General features: G+C 44.0%; 1 protein-coding gene across 3 annotated transcripts in view; it reads left to right on the top strand.

Moving 5' to 3' along the window:
* Positions 1-19,009, top strand: part of LOC119160735 (chorion peroxidase) — a 1,158,638-nt gene that overhangs the window by 402,976 nt on the left and 736,653 nt on the right. For all 3 annotated transcript variants that reach the window (XM_075881050.1, XM_037412942.2, XM_037412943.2), the window contains one exon: positions 5,612-5,713. In XM_075881050.1, the coding sequence (XP_075737165.1) occupies positions 5,612-5,713 (102 nt within the window). The remainder of the gene's footprint in view (positions 1-5,611; positions 5,714-19,009) is intronic.

Here is a 19,009-nt window from a genome sequence, read left to right as displayed (position 1 = left end):
CCAGCCAGCGCTGATCAACAATGGCAGGACAGCAGCGCCTCCCATTGTTCCTCTGTGTTGTTCATGTTGTGGTGTTCTTCATTGTGATGCGTACATTCCCACATGATGTGAAATAGAGTTGGTGTGGCCCCACACCACGGACATATATCTTTGTATGCTGTGGGGTAGAATACATGCAGCCTGTGTAAGTTCGTGTATGTGTTTGTTTGGATTCTGCGTAATGCCACCGATTCCATTGCTGTGAGTTTCTTATGCGGTGCTGGATACACTTTTATATTGTCCCTGCAATACTTGAGAATTGTACCAAAGTAAGGGTCTAGGGGCGTTGGATCCTCTATTGCAGTGTGCAAAGAAGCTCGGTAATTTGTGAAGCCTCGAGCCACCTCATACGCAAACTGGTTCCCGGTGACGCCCTCGTGCCCTGGCGCCCAGATAATGGTTTGGGTGTATTCAATTGGGAAGTCCTTATGAGCTTTGGTTAGAATTTGGAAGGCCTTCATACATATTCTACCTTTTTCGTAATGTCTACAGTCACGTGACACCTCGTTCCACGTCACATAGAACGTCACAGCATTCGTCACGGCTCGAATGGGCCATTCGCCTGCGACTCAATGGAACAGACCACCTCCGTCCGGATTTGGAATTTGTATATAATCGCACCGTCGGTGTGTGCACCCCTGCGGACACATCGCCGGATTGTGGATTGCGACGCTTCGACATTGCTCTGACCATCGACCAAACAACCGGAAAATCGGATTTCATCTCGCCGCTACCTGCCAGCCTTTCACCACTATCGCAAAGTCTGGTCCTGAATGGTGGATAGTCAGCCCCATCACCAGCAACGTCAACTACTTCGGTGGCCGTAAAAGGTGTTCCCCCATCGGCAGCGCTTCGTGGGCTTGGTGGCCGCTTCGTTTCGTCACCAACTAATCCACTGCTCTTCGCTATGCAGGTGTTATCAGCCGTCGTCGCACATCTGATTCTTGTTGCCGGTGTCTCCACCCCTGCGGACACATAACCGGATTGTGGATTGCGACGTTTCGACATAGTACTGACCATCGACCAAACAACCGGAAAATCGGATTTCATCTCACCTCTACCTGCCAGCCTGTCACCACCATCACAAAGCCGGGTCGTGAACGGTGGATGGTCAGCTCCATCGCCAGCAACGTCATCTATTTTGCTGGCTATAAAAAGTGTGCCACCATCGGCAGCGTTTCGTGGGCTTGCTGGCTGCTTTGTTTTGTCACCAACTAATCCACTTCTCTTCGCTATGCAGGTTAGTGTTCCGCAATCACTCTTCACAAAGAAGAGCAATAATTACTTCTTGCTGCTGCTGCCGAGCCCACGTTGCTGCTGCACGACTGTGGTTGAATGTTTTAGTGCCATGAGATTGTTATTGCTACTTGTATCGGGAGACATCGAGTCTAATTCGGGTCCTAATACTACTATACTCGTTGAACTGCAAAAGCTTTCCGTGGGCCAGTCGACTATCTTAGAGGAAGTGCAGTGACTGAAAAGTCAACTACTATCAACAGAACACGCCCTCTCCGACATGACAAAACGAATCACTGATATGGAAAAACATTAGCAGGCTCTGCTACCCCTAAAGACAAAGCTCGAACTAATTAAGAGTAGCAACGTTCATGCAGCACGCAAAACAGTTGACCTTGAGGCACGTTTGGATGACGCAGAGAACAGATCGCGCGGTAACAATTTAATTTTTTACGGCCTCCCAGATGCTAATCCTTCGAATTCGTACGCTGAATCTGAGGAACTATTCATTCGTCATTGTCATCACTACTTAGGCACAGATATTAACCCTAAAGAAATTCATCGCGTGCATCGCTTGGGCCGCCACTCAGTGAACAAATGCAGGCCAATAATCGCGAAGTTCACTTTCCACAAGACAAAACACGAAATCCTTTCAAGCGGACGTAAGCTGAAAGGAACGACATACAGCATTGGAGAGTATTTCTCACGTCGTGTTCGAAATGCTAGACAGCATTTGGTCGAGTTCGCAAAGCAGATGTCCTGCCCATTTTCTTTGCGCTCTAAAACACTATACATATGCCAGAAACGCTACTTGTTCAATGAAACCTCAAAAACAGTGCAAGAAATTAAATAGCAATCATGTCGAAGTCAAACTAAATCCACTGATTATCACCCTAAATCAAAAGCTAACCATTTTTTCTCAGTAATTTTTACGAACACTCGAAGTTTCATGCCTAAACGCGATCACTTGCCTCATCTTGTAGAGTCACCAGAAAGGTGTATTCTCATACTAACGGAAACGTGGCTAACAAATGACGTCACCAACGCGGTAGTGCTCGCAGATCTACCCGATTCCCATGCTTATCTAAGAGACCACACAGGCTCTCGCGGGGGCGGTGTTCTCATTGCAATCAGTAATCAGTCAACATGTTCCGATATTACCATTGACTCAGATTTAGAAATTTTGTGGGTGTTGCTTCAGGCACTTCCACAATCTGCATTATTAGGTTTTTGCTATCGGCCTCCACATAACGATCCTAACTTTTCTCGCGCACTTCAAAGCGTTTTAAACCAGCTTACACCAAAGTATGCTAAAGCTGACATTGTTCTTTTCGGTTATTTAATTTTCCCGGTATCACCTGGGAACATGACACTTCTACTTCTAACTCGGCAGAAACTAGTGATTTTTTTAGGGTTGCTCTTGATTACAACCTAAAACAGTTAGTGACGAAGCCAACGCGTGTCAAACGCGATTCCTCTAATATTTTGGATCTAATACTAACAACTACTCCTGATAGCCTGTCTTCAATTCACTATCTCCGTGAGATGAGTGACCACAAAGTTATACATGCCGACTTCAGTTTCAGTCCTGTTACTCGTCACATACACAAGAAAGTTATAACCTTATACAATAAGGGTAACTACGATGCTATAAATAATGAACTTACAAAATTTCTTCCGACATTTCAGTCTAAAATGGACCACTGCTCTATTCAGGAGAACTGACTAGTTTTCAAACAAAAGCTGATGGACCTAATAGCCAACTTCATTCCTAAAACCATTATTCGTGTTAACAGTCGTAAGCCATGGTTTAATAAGTCTTTGCACCCACTAGACAACAAGAAAAAGCGCACATTTCGTTTCGGACTGCCAAGCTAAAAGCAGGCTACCACAACTGGGATAAGTACTACGAGGCTGAAAAAAACCTACCTGACGGCTATCCGTGACGCTAAGTTCAAATTATTTTTTACAATTCGCCCAATATGGTAACTAAGGATCCCCGAAAGTTCTGGCAGATAATTAATCATAAAGCAGTTATCGGCTCCACTCTTACTAACGAATCTGAAGAGGTTCTTTCAGATACAGAATGCGCTGATGCTTTCAATAACACCTTCTCATCTGTATTTACTAACGAACCAAATGCACCCTTACCTCTATTTTCTTCTCTTATCACTCTTGCCATGCCTAAAATTACTTTTACTGCTGATGGTATCTCATCCCTCATTGTAAAGTTGAAGCTATCATCAGCATCTGGAATAGGTGGTATTAATGTCAAACTGTTGAAACATATAGGTCACATTGCGTCCGAGTATCTTGTTTTGTTATTTTCGCAATATCATTCAACAGGCATCAACCCAGACGATTGGAAATGGAGAAACGTCGTTCCTGTCTTCAAATCTGGTAACGAGAACTCTCCACTAAACTACCGACCAATCTCTTTCACGAGCGTATACCCTACGAACTCATGGAACACGTCATTTACTCTTACGTCATGAACTTTTTCCACTCCCTTAACTTCTTTCATCATTCTCAACATGGGTTGCGTAGGGCCACTCTTGCGAAACCCAGGTTGCCATCTCTGTTCATGACCTTCATGCCAACCTCGACATTAACAAACAAACCGATTCTATATTCCTTGATTTTTCGAAATCCTTTGATAAGGTACCCCACAAACGCTTAATATAAAACTGCTTCGTTAAACCTGCATCCGTGTATACCTAACTGGATCAAAGAATTCCTCACTAACCGCACGCAATCAGTGTTTAAAATTGATAGTTTTTTGGTCCCTCTTCCGGTAACATCGGGTTTACCGCACGTCCTTGGTCTTCTTTTATTTCTAATTTACAATTATGACTTTCCGATGCGTTTGCAGACGACTGTATCACTTATCTTACCGTCACTGACCCTTCTGACCTAATGTTATTACAAGAAGACCTCAACCATATCCTACAATGGTATGATGACTGGCTTATGACCTTAAACCCTACTAAATGCCAACTTATCTCATTCACTCACCGTCTAAACCCTCTTCGCTTTTCTTATAACATAGCTAACGTCCCTGTCGAATCAGTAACCGCTTACAAATACCTTGGAGTCACTTTATCTAACAATTTGCCGTGGAACACTCACATTATTAAAATCATATCAACATGTAACAGCACCCTGGGCTTCTTAAAACGTCACTTACGCAGCGCTCCATGTCGTGTAAAACTACTTGCTTATACATCATTAGTTAGATCTCAGTTAAAATATGCATCTCCTAATTGAAACCTGCCAGAAGTTGGTCTTACAAATTCCCTTGAATCCTTTCAAAATCATGCAGCTAGATTCATTCATGCTTCATACTCATACGACATCAGTATTTCATGCCTCAAAGACGCGTGTAATTTATCACCTTTATCGTGTCGCTGACGCATCGCAACCCTGTCATTATTTCACAGGTTTTTTCACTCTCTACCTAACCACCCTCTTTACATGATCCCTGCAGCTCACATATCTCATCGCACCGGTCATGCGCTTCAATTTTTTCGCCCGCGTGCCCATACTAAAACCTTTTCTGCTTCTTTTTTCTCAGAACAGCAAAAGACTGGAATGGCCTTTCCGACTATATCGCCACAATCACCTCGCAATCTAGCTTCATGCATAATATTTAAAATGGACCTTCACATTTATTATTGTGACTAAAATATCGATGGTATGTTACCCACCCCTTACGTAATACCCTCTCGGGGGTCTTTAAGGAAGTAAAAATGAATGAATGAATAAAGCAGTGTTCAAGGCTACCACTCTTGTGAGCACCAGGGCCCCATGTGAGCTTACCATTTCTTGTGTAGCTATTATCCATGTTGCTATTTGCGTGATTACACAACTTTAAAGGACTGGTTGATTAAAACATATGCGGCTGTCTAACGTATGTCTGTGCATGCGTTTGTACATATCTTGAGCACAATTCGACTCGCTCAATGAATACCACTTCTTCTCGCTCAACGTCTAGCTCAATGAACAAATTACAACAGTCACCTTCCAAACGCATGCTTCGCATAACATAATTTCCATGTTACGTGGGATCGGGAAGTTTTTATTAGATCTATTGGCATTGCTTTTCAGACACATTGTGTATTTTGCTCTATGCTCAGTTATATTCTTATCTGAAATGGTTCATGTTTTCATGGCTGACTACTTTTTCGTTTATGTGCTTTGTTTCAAGCTCTCAAATAGGACTTATTCTTAGTTTTTCTTTATGCCCAAATACCTTTTCTACAGTTTTGTAGAAGCGTATTGAGAAATGTGCCCTTCCTCAAGTTTCCGTTGTTTAATACGCATTCTTGCTTTGCAGGACCGCGCGAACAGCTGAATCAGCTGACCGCATACCTGGATGGTTCTGCTATCTATGGCTCTACAGAGGAAGAAGCCAAGGCTCTCCGAAGCATGACTGATGGTATGAGTAGACATCATAGGCTGCCATTTCGCTGCACAATACCTAGGGTAGTGGTGTGCACTGTCGCATAACTGCGGCTCCTGGTTGGTAGCATGACTTCGATTATCGTGAACAATTTTTTTCTGATCCATCTGGTACCATATAAGAATTCCGCAAGGTCATAGACTGAGCCTTACGAGGGGCTCAGAAATAAGCCGTTTACTGACAACCAACAATGTATTGCGCACAGTACAGACATCAGGATAACACACTAAATGCTTAAAAAATGTTTTGTGCATTCCTCCTCCGTGTCATCTTGAACGCTCAAATATTTTCTCTGAAGCCGCAAAACTGCAAGCTCTTGTTTCACTGCTCAAGAAACTAAAAAAGTTAAAGGCTGAGCTACCTGAATTTCACGAATAAGCTTGCAAGAAATATGGGCAACATCTTTTGCCTCCTTTAAAATGATAGTATTACTTAACCGAAGATATGTGCTAAAAAGAAGACACAAAAGAAACTTACTAGGTGCTGGATTATTCGCTAAAGTACACTCTAAGAAAAAAGTCAAAAGATAATAATGAAATCATGACTCTCTCCAGATATTGCCCATTTTTTGAAGTTGAGGCAGAAAAAGAGAGTTAAAAATTCTAGAGCAGTCTCAGCGCACTCATGAGGTGTGTTTCTATTGCCTTCCGTAATGAAGGTGCCGTATTCGCCTTACATATTGCGCGTTTGCCAAGTTTGCCAAAGTGAGCTAGAGACAGAATTTTTCGACAATGACTTGGGTGTGTCGCCTACGCAGTCATAATTGGGTTACTGAAAATTGGCAGCTGTGCTTTTGTAGGTCTATAATTTGCACCGTTATGATCAAGCTCCAGAGGTGCTTGATCATAACGTGCAAAACAAATATGTAAAGACGCGTTTACTTTCGGCCTTCAAGGGGCTCATTGCAGCAAAACTTACCGGAAATAGGATTGTTTTGTTGCGTAAACGAGTGCAAAGCTCCGCAATGAGCACCATCCGTCTATAAAAATTTCCGCCAAGGTGACAACGAATTATCTTTCGTCCATTCCGGTAACAGTACTTTGACTGTACTAGCGTATGAACTACGTCCTTTCATTTCGCCATTTCACACTAAAGGCCAAGGTTTTCCATAGTATAGGTGCACGCCGGCCTCTATTTTTCGAAGGCTTCTGAAATTTCTCATTCCTTAAAACGATTTCCATGTGGGCTTGTTGATAGTGTCAGCACTGTCCTTGTGTTTTTCTTTCGTGTGTACGTTTAAATTTCGCTGCAACCCCTGAACAAACTTCTCCGATTCCCTACAGGTTCATCTTGTTTTAATGAAATCACAGGTTGAACGCGGGAAGGATTGGATGCTGCAAAACCTACAGAAGTTCAAGCGCGTACAGTAAAAAGAATAATGAGTCACGCACCTGGTTGTGTTCATGAATACTTGGCTAACGCGTTAAACCCGATATTCAATTTTAGTGCCTGTGCACACCGCTCGTCCTTGGCGTGTCATCTAGAAAAAGAAAACTATATATATATAAAAATGTATATATATATTTTGCCTTGAACACATTTACATAAAAGAATGTATTCTGTCGAGGCCGCATTACCTACTGTGATGGGCCACTTTTAATTGTTCTCGACTCTCGACTGCTGACTGAAGGTAACGGGACTAAATCCGGGCAGCGGCACCTGCATTTGGAAGGAGGCAAAATGCTGCAGAGGACAGTATATTTAAATAAGTCCATGTGGCCGTGATTTTTTGGGCACTTCACCTCAGTTTCTCTCGGAACCATTTTGTTGTTTTGGGGCGTAAAACTTTAAATAATAATATTACCTACCACTTCCGCTGCTCTATTATTCATAGTCGAAAAAAAATTTACACGATACTTGTAAAGTGCCCTTTTCCTATTTGGCTTCGTTAAGCTGAATTTAATGCGTACGTTAAACAAATATTCACAGGGAAGGCTGCAAAGGCATTGACTATGGCCATAAATTTGTGCAGAAGATCGCAAAAAACGATCATCCATCCTGTTTTTGCAACATGTGTAACAAAGTGCAGAATAGTTTATAAGTGGTCTAGAGAACGCCTCGCATCGCAAATAACTTTCTAAAGGCGATTGATTGGTGAAACACAGCTTGCACAATGCAGTTCTTGTTTTTTTCTCGAAATTTGCTTGCGGAGATTGCTGAAGGTAGCGCCTAAATGTCGGTACTTTGGCGTTTTCAAACACAAGCTGTCTGATACAATACTGACGAGGTGAAGTAAGTGTCAAATGTGCAAATAGATGTGAAAAATTTTTATATAATAATGGCAACAAGATCGTTAGTCAGAAAATATTTACTACAAATACTTTCGCTGTTTTTGTGTTTGGCAACGTTTGAACTAGTTTCCCTCGCCTTTGGCTCCATCACCCAGTCTGACCTGGCAACAGTGCCAGTGCCCTCTCTGCCTTTAGCAATGTTACAGTGGCTAGCATAAGAAAGTGTGATGAGTGGCAAGCGGCGCCTATGGCAACGCTTTTAGACTAGGTAAGTTGCAAAACTCCCCGCGTCAGACTACTCGGCACACGGCGCCAGGACAGCTTCCGGTTTGGTGGCACCGGCGGCGCAACAAGCTTCCGCTAGCAGACCAAAACACGTAGTCGTCGTGGCAAGACGCCGTAGAGGCCGTTCTGAAAGAGCTTCGCCACCAGTATATTATCGAGATTTGTTGTGCTGCCGCAAAAACTTATTACTGCGTAATATTTAGCGGTGTAAGGCAAAATAGTATATTTATGACTTTCTGAACAGTGCTTGAAATATAAAGCTTGCTTGATATAAACAATGCTTGATATATAATGCGTAACATACACGAGTCTTTTGGTTAGTTGCTAGTTGGTGTACGTTCGCAATAGATTTTTACACGCGAAAAACCCAATTACGATGTGTTGCATCGTCTCTTGTGGCTGTGTTTTTCGTGCTTAAAAATAAATTACAACTATATGGCACAATCTCGTGGCTTTTGTCTGGTTACGTTAACAGCTTTTTTTTCATGTCAGTCACATTTTTTAGCAACTTGAACAGTCGAAAAGCTACGCGTGCGGCCATTATCTTGAGCATGTCTTCCCTCTCCTTCTTCTTGAGTTCCTCTAATGAAACCTGTTAACACAGCTGCAGCCAAAGCTTCGAGCAGAGAACGCACTTTGAAAAATCGGTGAGCCCTTCGTAGTCATTACTCACGAGTTTGCCTGCTCACCCACTGGGAAAACATGAACACACTTTCAGCTTTTTTATGTCCCCCAGAAGTTCGGCCAATGGTTGATGGTATCTGCATTGCCGGGCGACTTGGCCAAGCGATGGTGACGGCTGCTAATGGTCACTGTCATGTCTTCTGCAACGACAACACATTTCTCCACAAATGGCGCTTTTTTTAGCACTAGAAACACCACAAGACGATTTGTCTTGCCATTCTCAACAACTTTCCACCAGCATGCAGCAGGCAAACAAACGTTTTCTATGTTTTGAAGCGAAATGACGCAACTAGTTGACTGCATGTCGGTGCTTATTTCACTGTCTTCGAACTCAGTGCTCGGAGATAGTCTATTCTTTTTCGCCGAAGATATTGTTGAAAATACCCCACTCCTATCGGGCAGGTTTCGCTTCTTTGTCGTGGGCCCCGCGACAATGGTAAGCGGGGAAATTTGGGAATATTCGTGAAACGCATCTTTTGACGAGCTCCAACTTTGCTCTGACAATTTGTACCTTCTTACTATATGACGTGAGTGAAAGTCTTCAGGATGTCCTTCTCATGAAAGTGCATATCACACACACGTGAGGTGCTAGGCAGTTTCTTATCCGCACGAGGAATAGCATGGTCCCATACCTCTCGCTGCTCAGGTACACGTGGGTATAAAAGAAATGTTGTGGTGTCTCTAATTTCCTGTAGCTACTCTACCGCCGGGAATGCACCATCTGAGCGTGATGAAAACACAAAACACATACAAATCAGAACAGGGCACGCTGAAGCACAAAACTGATTACGCAGAAAGAAGCCTCCACAGATATCGACTCACCGCAACATGCACAGGCGATGGAGGATACGAGAATGACACGAGCGAGCATGCAGTGAGTGAATTCGGATGCGACAGCAGCGCCACATTTGTCGCTGGCAGCGGTGACGCCGCGCAACACCGCTCACTTTTGCAACTCAGTTCTAGAAACGTTGGCCTATGGAGCGCACTGAAGCCTTCGAGGAGGAGCCGCGTGGGGGCGCGCGCAGTCGTTTATACGACATCTGTTCGTTCGGGCTGTCACGGTGAATGGAAGTGCTTTATGAGCGTTCCGGATCGACTTCGCAGATAAGTGTTTTTGCATGTTTTGAGCTTCTCTTTATATTTATAAGGCAGCGGTTGAAATCTTCGTAGCACTTATTTTATGGTACGGCTTTTTCGGGGGCCAGTCACCAGGTATTTATTAGTTAGTGCGGGTGTGTGTGTTTGAAGTTTTGTGGTTTTTTTTTCTTTTGCCACCCCGTGGGGGAAGTGCACGTACATTGAACACGCAAATTTTTGTAATAGAGCTTACACTTCCTTTTTTTTTTGTAGTGCAGGGCTCGAGTTTAGTAATTATTAGGTATAGAGACAATTGGTGTCAGAAAGACATGGTTAAAAAGACTGTAAAGTATTCAGGATGTGGAGTGGGTTTGAAAGTGAACCCAAGCGTAGAAGCGGATGGGAAAGAGGCTGACGTGAAGTGTAGGCAATGTGAGGTCGAAGAAAAAATGGAGAAAATTATGGTTGCCCAGAGTGAACTGCTGATGAGAATCGCCGAGCTCGAGACTGCGTTGGCGACAGAGCAAGACAAAACAAGGGCAATGGGCGAAAGACTGAAGTCCGCCGAGAAGGCACTAGCGAAGCTGAACAAAGAAGCGGCCTACGGAGAGAACAGTAGGGAACCAGCAACCAGAACGGTGGAGAAGGAAGAGCAAGCAAGTTTGGAAATAACAGGTTCAGCCGGTTCAATTGTCGCAAGGTCCAGCTTCAGCGAGGAAGTGGTGGGGCTGGGAGGGGACAAAGCAGCCGGCATCACCGGTGCAAGTAGCCCCCAAGTGCAGGACGCTCCAGCTGAAAAATCACAGCATGTGATAATCGCCGGGGACTCGAATTTAAATCGATGCACAGAAGCCATCAAAGAGAGGGTAAGAGGTGACAAGAGGGTTGCAGTAGGGGCGTTCCCAGGACGCAAGCTTGAAGCAGTCATGAGGCAAGCGAGCGCAGAACTCAAAACTACAGCTGATAGACAAAACCTCGTGATATTTTCAGGTGGTTTAAACGATGTCTTAAATGACGATACAGCAGGACTAGCAACTACACTGGCGAAAGGCGTCGATGACATGCGCGCCACTTCTCCTACGATACAGGTAGTAATATGCACGATACCGGAGGTACCTGTGCGTGATAGCAACATGCAAAGAGCGGTTGCCAACGCAAACCAAGAGATATGGCGGATGAGTCGAAAGAAAGGCTTTGATGTGGTGGAAATAAACAGAGAGGTGCATAGGTGGGGTGGTTTGCAACGAGACAGAATTCACTTCGATGGGCGACTAGGTCATGAGGTTGGTTGGTGACTTGCAGGACGCGCAGTAGCTTTTTTGGGGGGCAAGCGAGCCCTCCGGGGTTCAGGATAGCTAGTAACGAGGAAAACAACCAGGGAGACTCTTCGACAGGTGGTATGGACAGATACGATTCCAAAGTGGCCGCAATATCTAAGATAGGTAGAATCCGGGGCATAAATAGACGTAGCCACGAGCGCCGAGCCAATTCAGACATAGGGTATATTAACATGCAGGGTGGTAGGAAGAGGCTGAAGTGGGAAGAGATAGAAGAACAGCTAAGGGAAGAGAGGCCAATGTTTTACGGTTTTGTAGAAACACATTTCAGGGACTTGGAACAACCTCCGAACAATCCGGACTACGCGTGGGAATATTGTAATAAAACAGAAGGCAGCAGAAAGGGGGGTGTTATTGGGGCATTCATTCATAAAAGTACACACTGGCAAAGGGTCAAGCAGGAGTGCAAGGAACATTTATGGCTAAAAGGGAAAGTGGCCGGTCAAATGACACTCCTTGGTTTCGTGTACTTGTGGCCGGGAGCAAAGGCCAGAGAGGAAAACCAGGCAAATGTAGAGTGTATATCAAAGGACATTCAGGAGTTAGCAAGAGAGTGCGAGATAATTAAACTAGGAGACATGAATGTGCACATAGAAGATATATATGGGTATACCGACCCGAATGGCAAAATGATCATGGATATGTGTGAAAGGCTTGATTTGATCATTTGCAACAGTACCGAGAAGTGTGTAGGGCAAATAACACGGGAGGTAGGAAGGCTGCAGTCAACGATAGAATATGCACTGATGTCACATAAGATGTATGATAAGCTGAGGGGAATGCACATAGATGAAGGTGGCTCCAGAAGTATGGGTAGTGATCACAAACGTATCAAGCTAAGTTTTGAGAGAGTAGTGAAAGTGGGAAGGAGACAAGATGAGCAACTACAGGAAAATTTTTATCCAGAATGGCAAACTGAAGTAGCCACTAAACAAATTGTTAAAGTAATCACGGAGGATATTAAGACAGTGTGGACATACACAAATCTAATTAGACTCTTTGAGCTAGAGCTTGCTAAGAGGCGTGACAAGTCACACCGGAAAAGAAGACACAAACCCAAAAGTTGGTGGGATGAGGAACTTAAGAGAGCCATAGCAAAACGTCAGGAAGCCTCTAGGGAACACAGACATGCTAAGCAGCCGGGTGAACCGACAGATGATGTTGAAAGAAAATGGTAAACCTTTCTAAGCTGTAGAAAGATTACATCCCGTCTGATCAATGAAAAGATAAAAAGAAAGGGAGCTCAGTGGCTGGCAGAAGTACATAAAAAGATAAAAAGGGAACTGCGAAATTTTGGAACCATCTAAACTCACTAAGAATTGAGACGAGCCTGGAGCAGAGTTTTATAACTACAGCCCAAGGTGCTAGGCTAGCAGAGACGAAGCTATTGAATAAATAAGAACAAGGGTGACAGAAAAATTTCAACAAAGAAGTGCTTTATGCACCACAATAGGCAAGGACGAATCAAGTGGTGCAATAGCTCCATTTTCACAACGAGAGTGGGAAAGGGCTGAGAAAAGGGTTCCTAGTAGTACATCAACAGGCCCAGATGGCATTCCAATTATGCTGATGAAGACATTAAGTCCGAAGTCTAAGCAGGCTTTGTGGGAGGCAGTGAGCAAAATAATAATCGATGGTGAAGTTCCCAGTGGGTGGGAACTTAGCAGGATGAGCATGATCTTTAAAGGAAAGCAGGACAAAGCTGACATAAACAACTACAGTCCTATAACAGTGACATCAGTGGTATACAGGCTGGCAATGCAGATTAGAAAGGAAATACTGCAGGCATGGATAGAGAATGAGGGGGTGCTGTGGGAACTGCAGAATGGGTTTTGGAAACACAGGAGGTTGGAAGACAATCTCTTCGCACTGACGCAGTGCATCGAAATAGCAGAAAAGGAACACAGGCCCCTGTGGCTAGCATTTTTAGATATCAATGGAGTGTACGATAGCGTGGTGCAAGAGAAATTGTGGGGAATACTGGACACATTAGGCGTGGAACATGTAGTTACTAATCTTTCAAAGGATATCTATAAAGGTAATGAGGTAGTTATTAAGTGAGAAAAACAGGTATCCAAGCCTGCAGAGGTAAATTGGAGAATAAGGCAGGGGGTGTCCCCTGTTACCCTTATTATTCATGATGTACCTACAAGGATTAGAGGGCGAATTAGAGGGAAGTGGACTGGGCTTCAACCTCTCTTTAGTGAAACAAAGAAATCTCATTGATCAGGCACTACCAGCATCAATGTACGCTGAAGATATAGTGCTAATGGCCAACATCAAGAAAGATTTGCAGAGGTTGATTGACTTTTGCGGTAATGAGGGATATAAGTTAGATTATAGATTCAGTAGGAAAAAATCAGCAGTCATGATTTTCAACGACAACGAAGGTAGTGACCTTAGAATACAGGAGGTCATGCTAGAGATAACAGGTAAATACAAATATCTGGGTGTATGGATAAGCAATGGGACCGAGTATTTCAGGGAACACGAAATATACGTGACGACTAAAGGTAACAGGAATGCAGCAGTGATGAAAAATAGGGCACTGTTGAATTAATAGGTATGATGTTGTGAGAGGAATATGGAAAGGGGTCATGGTTTCTGGGCTGACGTTCGGCAATGCGGTCTTGTGCATAAGATCAGAAGTTCAAGCAAGATTAGAAATTAAGCAACGTGGAATAGGTAGGCTTGCTCTAGGACCTCACGCGAATACACGAAATCAATGAGTACAAGGTGATATGGGACAGGCATCATTTCAGGGCAGGGAAGCTAGCAGCAAGATAAAATTTGAGAAGCGATTGAGAGAAATTGGGGAGGAGCGTTGGGCTAGGAAGGTTTCAGCTACTTGCACATAAAGAATGTTAATACAAAATGGAGGTAGCGAACCAGCAAATTGACTGGTAAATACTTAGAAAACAGCAGGTGGCCAAACCAAAAAGAATTATCGGTTAAGAAGAAGGTGAAGGAAGCTGAGACCGATATGTGGAGAATCGGCATGATTAAGAAGGCCGCACTAGATATCTACCGAACATTTAAGCGGAAATTACCTAGGAGAGAATCCATGATAACACTCGGGGTAGTTCTCTGCTACTTGCGGTCAGCACGGGAGTATAGCGAACCAAGACATATCGGGACAAATACGAAAGGGTAGACACAATATGCAGTGCGAGTGGAGAAGAAGAAGAAACTGTGGAACACTTGATAATGTTCTGTAATGGACTTTACCCTATAGTTCAGGATGATGGCGCAGAGTTTTTCAAAGCACTGGGATTTAGGGACAGGGAGGGCAAAATAGACTTTAAGCGGGTAGACTTCACTAGGAGGAGGTTATTTGACTGGTGGCTAAAGTCAAGGCACGAGTCAATATAAACCCTTCACTGCAAATTACGAATCCTCAAACTCACTTTTTAAAGAAAAAAAATAAACCTAGTTTTTGGTTCGTAAAGTATTACGGCTATGTGGCGCTAGCCACCGCACGATCTAAAGGGTACAGCCATATCCATCCATCCATCCCATCCTACATTGTTTGCACGTTTTCGACAGTATCGTCGCGCGCGTTTGTCCTCGTTTTTCTTTTTTTATTTCTGCGGCACTCTCACACAAATGCTTCTGTATGCACTCTCATGGCGCGAAAACAAAGTTATTGCTTCGTCCCAGTGTGCACTACAGTCTACAAGTCAGCCAAAAAGAAGCATAGTGCAAAATAACAAAAACGCCGACCAAGGAGAAATACACAAAACTAAAAAAGACGTTTCGGCTCCCCACATGGGAGCCTTGTTCACAGTGACCGCAAATGGCGTAGTGCGCTCTTCTTATACATGTTTCATCACGTGTTGCAGACATCACGCGTACACAGGGGGAATTGTCCCAATATTTCTGTTCAACGCATGCGCAGTAATTTGAATGGCCAGAGATTGCATGTGCAATCGTGGTAACAACTTTTTTTCCGTGGCAATGATGCAGGCTCTATCCCAGTCGATAGCGTGCCCATTAGACGCAACATGTTCTGCGAGGGCATTAGAAGCTACTTTCTTGTTCTTGACGTCATTGAAATGTTCCCGAAGCCTTATTTTGTAGTGACCCGTTTCACCAATGTATCCGTATTCACAGTCTTTGCAAGGAATTTTATACACCACGCCGGGAAAATGATGTCTGTCCAACTTATCTTTGACATTGGTAAGACTGCTTTGGAGCTTTCGTGTCGGAACGTGAGCCACTTGAACGTCATAGCCGCACAATACCCGAGTGAGGGTCTCGCTGAAGCCTGGGACGTAAGGCACCGATGTGCGTTTTCTCGTAGCAATGGTGTGTGACTGAGCTGGACGTTGCAGTTGTCGCTGCACCGAGTTCATGAAGGAGAGGGGGTCTCCGCAAGTAGCCAGCTCCCGTCGAACAGGCTCAAACTCTTCTACTACGTCTTCTTCGTTAGAACAAATCCTCCAAGCGCGCTTTACGAGTGTAGACACAACAGCTTCAATTCTAAGCTTCAATTCTGCACACCCATCCTGCCATAAACGTTCTGTTGTTCCGCTGCCTAGTCAGTGTATAGAACAAACTTAGCGCCGCCCTTCCTTGATGGCCAGCCCCCTTTGCCACCCTCGTGCGTACGCCTATGAATACGCATTTCGTAGATGCTCTTCACATTTGTAGGCGCCCTTAGAATCACGTCTTCAAAGTGGTTTAGCTACAACTAGCTTTACAGTGACAGCTTAGAAGAGCTTGTTTCCTGCTTTGAAAAAAAAACGACACACTGGCCGGAGCAAAACATGATCCGGGCCTCACCAATCACCAAGTCTTTTTCTGCTCAGACATTTGCCTTTTTACACAAAGGTACTCCACAAGGAGCGAGCATCTTCTCGTGAAAATAAGAAGTACGTGAAGCTCAGGCGCATCACCTAGGCTGCTAATGTTCTGTGGGGCGCTTGCGAATTATAAAACTTTTTCTTGAGGATACAAAAGGGCACGCGAGCAATTATTATGAATGCATTGTTGTAAACAGAAGGTGAGTCACTACTCAAAAATACGTTGTATAACACGTGTGCAGAAAATAAAATGTTTTCATCTACATACCGCTCGTGATTTTCGTCTCTGAGTATGACTTTAGGAATGATGGGGCTTTATTAACAGATTAGTGCTTGAGTAACTTATGGTTAACCGTAGAAGTTGTTGCTAGCAAAGGCTCATAACTGAGTTCATTATTCGACTGTTCTGCCATTTTACATCAATAGAATATTTCAGTGCCATCACGCGCTCACTTTTGACATCCTGTCAACCTGACGATATTTATTTAGGTTCAGTCGCGCACCCACGTAGGAATCCTGTTTTTCAGAAGCTAATTAACATATTTTCTCAATCGCCATTTGAGGCCATGCACAAGCAAAAATATATTTAAAATTTTTCCCATTGCCCGCGCGCAAGGTTGATTGGCGTCTCTGCGCAGCGCATCGCTGCCTTGGGTGACGTGCAAACTTGTACCAGCGCCATCTGGCTGTTTTCTCCAAGAGCGTTACGCGCCAGCCATCGCGTTTATCACACTCCCCTATTTTAGCCACTGTAGCAATGTGTTCATTTAGGCTGCGCTGGTTGCATGTCTTACACTTCTTCGTCCAAACGAGCATGCGCATCTTAGGTGGCGGTCACGCCAAGCTCCTACTTTGAAGTGACGCGTGGAGTGAGGGATATTCTTGAAGCTTCAGACACGGACAACACGCGCGTGTTAACGGTGAGTGTACTGCTGCTGTAGGTACTAATTATACAACTTTAGCCGGGCGTCTACAGCAATTTTACGGAAGTAGGCTTCTAGCAATTTACAACAGTAGCCAGTGTCCACGGGGCTGTTGAATATGATCAACTAAAACTGTCACATAAGAATCGAGACCCTATACGCACGTTGTTGCGTGAGAGATTGATTGCATCTGCCATAAAATGAGTGAAGCAATCACTTATAAATGGCTATTACTTTCTGATTGCACTTTGTGAACACTGTTGAGTGTACTTGATATTGTTCCTTAATGAGAGTGTTTATGATGTTGTCACTTCTTATACAAACTGTTATTCTGCTCACGCCTTTCTTCAATTAGACCCCCTTCTAGCCACTGCAATTGGTCGAGTCAGTGTTGTAAACTTACATGAAATATATTGAAAACATCTTCAATATAGTGGTATATGACACTATGACACAAAAAGAATATGTTACTATGCACATAAGCATCAAAGATTTTGTTTGGCTATATTTATACATGTACGTAAATGACGAATGTCGCAGCTGCTTCATTGGATACCACGTTTCACCTTTTCACACTTTCTATAATACTCTGCTGAAAAAAGATGTGTTCTTTAATTCTGAATGGTTCTCCTACCCACCTCGCTCGTAGTCTGGCGCTTGACAGCTGCCGCCCAGGGTGTCGAGAACAGCATCTTTCCCCTGCAGATACCTTGATGGGATGACAAATCAGACATACTACTACAGAGATGGTTATTCGTCTGTGATCTGTCTTCTCCTCTCTTTACAGTCTAAGTGCACATGGTTTTGCAGTCCTAACAACAAACACTGTTACAGCCCAATTGGGTCACTGAAACGTCTCTCCCCAAAACTTCCAGTTGGCTGTCTTGTATAAAGTCCTTCCCGGATACCACCGAGCCGATCCCTCAACGCAGCACCTTTCTAATATCGATTGTTCATCACTGCCAGTAAACTCTTTCACCTGGGGCCTTGAGATACTCAGCGTCAGGATATCAGCGGTCGTGGGAAAGCACCTTAGGGTCGTTACCTACGGGGCTAAGCCGATAACTCGTCAACACTATTGACGCGAACGTGAATGACACTGCTGTCACTGATTTTATTTTTCCCAGGAAACGTGGAACTCCCCCCCCCCCCCTAAATGATTGCAGCTGTGACTTAGCGCTTGTTTACCGAAGATGCCGTTCCATTCTCGGTCTTTGTCTGCGACATGGGTCTGCCCGTGCTTGTGTGAATGACAGCAATTTGCCGAAGTCGACGCCAGCAGTGATCGCTCCACCGGTTGATGGTGCCGGTTTCACCAAGTTTGGGTGCACCCTTCATCCATTCTTGTACGTCATGGCTGGTGAGGGTCATCTTCTGCGTTGCCGAGTGACAAGTGTAAGACATCCGAAAGGCTGCGTGCACTGCGAACCAAGTACATGTTCACAGGCTTGACACGCGATGCTCCATGCCCTACTCGTAGCCATTTGAATAACGCTCGAATGCACGAACAGGACATACAACCTCGCCCTTACCTCGCTTTTCTTACATGCGTGGTCATTCGGAGTTACCAACCACGTCATGGCGTCATCCTTCGCATTTAGACACCACTTTTTAGGGGCGAAGCTCCTTAAGACCTTACGATGCCCGCCGTATTCCATCTGTCCGTAACACTATGTAACCTTCAACTTATAAGCAACAGAGGGCGTTGGTGGTAACCGTTTTGCATTTAACCTTCAACTTATGGTTAATTGTAGATGTGATGGCGCTGCTGTCAACGCTATATATATATATATATATATATATATATATATATATATATATATATTTATATATATGTATATATTTATATATATATAACCACGTTCCATACGACACATTCTCTTCCCTCATATGGACGAAAACGAACGCAGGAAAGCGTGACGTGCTG

Source organism: Rhipicephalus microplus, chromosome X (assembly GCF_043290135.1).
Source record: "Rhipicephalus microplus isolate Deutch F79 chromosome X, USDA_Rmic, whole genome shotgun sequence".
Classification (NCBI taxonomy): Eukaryota; Metazoa; Arthropoda; class Arachnida; order Ixodida; family Ixodidae; genus Rhipicephalus; species Rhipicephalus microplus.
The sequence above is the reverse complement of the archived record's forward strand: the minus strand, read 5'-3'. Positions and strand labels throughout refer to the sequence as shown.